The 5,139-nt window shown below is 37.5% G+C and overlaps 1 protein-coding gene across 1 annotated transcript; it reads right to left on the reverse strand.

The window, feature by feature from the left end:
• Window positions 1–2,764: 2,764 nt before the first annotated feature.
• LOC307124011 (uncharacterized protein) lies at window positions 2,765–4,722 on the reverse strand. Its single transcript, XM_079812943.1, has 3 exons — window positions 4,505–4,722; window positions 3,595–3,708; window positions 2,765–3,397 (listed from the first exon to the last, which is right to left on the reverse strand). Exons 1-3 carry the CDS (start codon window positions 4,684–4,686, stop codon window positions 2,971–2,973), a joined length of 723 nt encoding a protein of 240 aa, XP_079669069.1. The 5' UTR covers window positions 4,687–4,722; the 3' UTR covers window positions 2,765–2,970.
• Between the last annotated feature and the right edge of the window lie 417 nt (window positions 4,723–5,139).

Raw genomic sequence — 5,139 nt, forward strand, 5'->3', positions numbered from 1 at the left:
ACACACACACACACACACACCTCAAGAGGTATCACTGACATGGGTGGGAAAATCCACACCCATAACTAGCGGGTGGATTTGTTGGACCAGAACAGTGAAGTTGCATGCACAGATTTGTCTCGGAAATGACAGGAGTACATTTTAGGTGGGGCTCATTGATGATTAATAATAGTGATTTGTTTTTATAGCATAGAGTTATGATTGTAGTTTGCTTTTTTAATTATGAAACTTTAAGCTAGAGTAAAGAAAGGGTTTGGGTGGGAATTTTTGTTCTGTGATTTTTGTAATATGTTTTGAATAACAAGCCCATAAATATTTTCATTCCATTTCCTGCTTGAACCACAATGGGAAAAAAATATCTACAGTTTGCAGATTTTCTAATCTCTACACAATATATACAGGTGCTGGTCATATAATTAGAATATCATCAAAAAGTTGATTTATTTCACTAATTCCATTCAAAAAGTGAAACTTGTATATTATATTCATTCATTACACACAGACTGATATATTTCAAATGTTTATTTCTTTTAATTTTGATGATTATAACTGACAACTAAGGAAAATCCCAAATTCAGTATCTCAGAAAATTAGAATATTGTGAAAAGATTCAATATTGAAGACACCTGGTGCCACATTCTAATCAGCTAATTAACTCAAAACACCTGCAAAGGCCTTTAAATGGTCTCTCAGTCTAGTTCTGTAGGCGACACAATCATGGGGAAGACTGCTGACTTGACAGTTGTCCAAAAGACGACCATTGACACCTTGCACAAGGAGGGCAAGACACAAAATGTCATTGCACATTAATAGAGAGGTGAAGGGAAGGAAAATATGTGTTAGAAAAAAGTGCACAGGCAATAGGGATAACCGCACCCTGGAGAGGATTGTGAAACAAAACCCATTCAAAAATGTGGGGGAGATTCACAAAGAGTGGACTGCAGCTGGAGTCAGTGCTTCAAGAACTACTATGCACAGGCGCATGTAAGACATGGGTTTCAGCTGTCGCATTCCTTGTGTCAAGCCACTCTTGAACAACAGACAGCGTCAGAAGTGTCTCGCCTGGGCTAAAGACAAAAAGGACTGGACTGCTGCTGAGTGGTCCAAAGTTAAGTTCTCTGATGAAAGTAAATTTTGCATTTCCTTTCGAAATCAGGGTCTTAGAGTCTGGAGGAAGAGAGGAGAGGCACACAATCCACGTTGCTTGAGGTCCAGTGTAAAGTTTCCACAGTCAGTGAGGGTTTGGGGTGCCATGTCATCTGCTGGTGTTGGTACACTGTGTTTTCTGAGGTCCAAGGTCAACGCAGCCGTATACCAGGAAGTTTTAGAGCACTTCATGCTTCCTGCTGCTGACCAACTTTATGGAGATGCAGATTTCATTTTCCAACAGGACTTGGCACCTGCACACAGTGACAAAGCAACCAGTACCTGGTTTAAGAACCATGGTATCCCTGTTCTAAATTGGCCAGCACACTCTAAAAACTTTCTCATAGAAACAGCAAACTTTCTCATATAAAATCTATGGGGTATTGTGAAGAGGAAGATGCGATATGCCAGACCCAACAATGCAGAAGAGCTGAAGGCCACTATCAGAGCAACCTGGGCTCTCATAACACCTGAGCAGTGCCACAGACTGATCGACTCCATGCTTTGCTGCAGTAATTCAGGCAAAAGGAGCCCCAACTAAGTATTGAGTGCTGTACATGCTCATACTTTTCATGTTCATACTTTTCAGTTGGCCAAGATTTCTAAAAATCCTTTCTTTGTATTGGTCTTAAGTAATATTCAAATTTTCTGAGATACTGAATTTGGGATTTTCCTTAGTTGTCAGTTATAATAATCAAAATTAAAATAAATAAACATTTGAAATATATGAGTCTGTGTGTAATTAATGAATATAATATTCAAGTTTCACTTTTTGAATGGAATTAGTGAAATAAATCAACTTTTTTTGATGATATTCTAATTATATGACCTGCACCTGTATATATCATATACAAAATTTACTTTGAATAAAAACATCTGCAACATAAAGTGTACCTTACTTAAGTAACAGTACAGATAACCTACAGCAAAAATGACTCCGCTGCAACCCTTGAACAAAAGTCTTAGAGTATCTGATTTTAACAGTACAGTTGAGTTGTGAGGAGAGCAATCACGTTTATTTTCTAAAATTGAAATAAAACTGAACACCTCAATATTGCAATAAATCAAGGTCGACGCAACAGCCTTTTAAACGTCTAGATTAAGCTGAAGTGTTCAAAAAGGGCATAAGTAAAATCATATCATTCAAAAAGGTCTTCAATATAATATTTATAAAATAATGTTAACTATAATTAAAGCATAAAAAATTCAAAGCCTACTTGCACTGGATGCCATGTCCTCATCTCAAATATAAAAAACTAGTTGCTAATCCACTCACACATTCATGAAAAGTATCCTTGTTTACAAGTGTGGGTGAGTAAAGGGCGAGTAAGGGCAAACGCACAAGATATAGTACCTTTAATGCCTTCTGCTTCTTTTATAGCAGAAATAAATAACTGCAGATAAAGTTAGGTGCCATGCAAAATGTAATGTGTCATTGCATTATTCATCACAAATGTATTGGAGTAAAGAGTACATATACTTATACAAAAATGTAGTCAAGTATAGAGAGTAAAAGTTGGTAATATATTTGATACTCAAAGTATAAAGTATCCATGCGTGTGTGTGTGTATGTGTATATATATAGTGCAACCATAGAATGAATACCACAGACCACAGAGCATTCAAAAGATTCGTTTTTTATTTTTTTTTATTTAGACACATTTTTGGACAGTACGAATGCAGGTATTAATACAGACATCAAAAAGTGACATCAACATTTGAAAGCACAATGCCATGTTTATTATTATTTTGCATATGATGAATAAAATCATGTAAAATATATGAAACAATTTTGAATTACTTAAACCTCAATTTGTTTATTATTTAGCCCATCTTATCATACACCTCTAGCTTAATAATAGCCTTGCCCACTTTAGACATGGTCGCCCTTAAGTCTACTTTCTGTCCTCTGTGGTTGACTCCAGATCCCGCTGCATCTACACGGGTGAACTGGCTGAAGTCCTTTCCCTCATACATGTACTTGTACAGAGCCTTGTCACATCCACGGCTGCTCTCAAACAACCCAATGCCCATGACATTCTTGTAGAGGTGGTAGTCGAAGGGAACAGAGAACAGAATGGCCATGCGCTCGGTGCACATATGATTCTGCATGTGGAAGAGGTCATAGGTCAAGACGCCCACGGCCCCAGTGGCAGTGTTGTCATCCTTTGTGAATGAGCAAACCTCAGTTTTGGCGGTGCGGATGGAAGGTTGGGGAGGATGGCAACTGAACCCACTGGACATGTAGACTCTGAGAGAAGTTCATAGTTGACATTTGTCAATAATGTATTATAGAGATGTACAATAACAGTAAATAGAGTAAATGAACGGAATTGCCAACAATTGGAAAAAACCTAAAGAGTTAAAGAGTTTTTCTCTGGTAATTTAGTTTACTTTAAGTTAACTTAATGTAAATGTAAAATATATCTGAATATTCTCAGGCCTTACTTTGGGTTGATAAGGCAGTAAACACTGGTAACGTTGGTGATCTCCACTGTACAGTTCCTGTTAGTGTTTATAGTTGCTGACACGGCCTCTGCAGTCTGCATGTTGGCGCTACTTCTGTGAGGGTCATGAAAGAAAGGAAAGATTAAAAAATTGAATTTTTTTTTTAAAAGATAATTGCATTAAGTCTTAAAAGGACGGTTCACGTAAAAAAAATGGTTTAATTTACACTTTTACTTAGGTCATTCCAAACCTGTGTTACCTTTTTTCTTACATTGAACACAAAAGGAGATATTTAGCAGAATGTCCAAGCTGCCCCCCCCCCCCCTCCATATAATATAAGTGGATGGGGCCAGATGTCATCACCATTCACTTAGATTGTATTTAAAAGCGCAACTCGGGCATTCTGCTGTACATTAAGGAAATGACAGAATTTTAATTTTTGAGTGATTTTTTTCCTTTTAAGCAGATAAATTATATAGCTGACTGACTAATAGATTTGACTGTCATGTGCTTAACACTTACACACCAAAAAAGGCAAAGCCTAGTCTGTTTTCCTGTCAGTAACAAGCCAGCAAATGTGTGACAGCAGGTACAGGTAGACAGATGAGTGTTTTCTACAGTTTTAGCTAAGGCACTAAAAAAAATCTCTAATAACAGGCCTGATAGTACGGCAGAATAGGCAAGACACTTGCGGGCTCCATATGGCTCAGAGAACTAAATTGCTAGCACAGACAAACAGTGATTCAGTGAGCTGAGAATCTAAGGCATGCACCAGCAGACATAAGCAAAAAGACTTTTCACCAGGGTTAATGCTCCTTTCTGTATTTAAGATAAAAGCTTTTTTTATTTTACTTTTTACAGTGCACACATGAAGTTTAACACAAACGGGTTAATAAGTACCTGACAGTACCTGCTAGTAAGAGATGCTTCTGCTGCTGAGAGAATTGAGGGTTTGCTGCTCTTCTGCTTCAGCGTAGATGAACAAAGTGGTGGGTGAATGACAGAAACACTTGACACACAAAAACCTGCTTGATAAACACAGGCGTGTCCTCTTCTTTCCCCTCCAATGCTGACAGGAAATTGCAGAAACATTTCTGGGAGAGTTTGATGGGAGTTGACACAGTTAGATTGACTAACTGCTTTCATAAATCTTCATCCCCAAAGCTCTATTGAGGGAATTCATTGGCACACAGCCCATGAATTTCGTAAGAATTTTCGCCCATGTTTTTATTTCGTGGGAGAACAAAAAAAAGCACTGACTAATTCTGCAACAATTCACATTTTTTAATAGGTAGATAAAGGACTCTGTGCTAACGAAAACAGCATGACATAATGTTGTTATGAAATGCTATGTTGGTTACAATGCAAATATTGAAATTGCGATTAATGATGAAAAGTACCAAATCCACCAACGCCCAAAACCTTTGTGAAAAGTAAGAAGGTGTTATAGAGGGCTTAATAACAGAGTGCAAGGACAACTGGAGATTATAGCACAATTGTGAAATGTTTGCCTACACTATATAATCAAAGCGTGTTAGAACGTCT

Source organism: Gobio gobio (assembly GCF_949357685.1).
Source record: "Gobio gobio genome assembly, chromosome: 1".
NCBI classification, from domain to species: Eukaryota; Metazoa; Chordata; class Actinopteri; order Cypriniformes; family Gobionidae; genus Gobio; species Gobio gobio.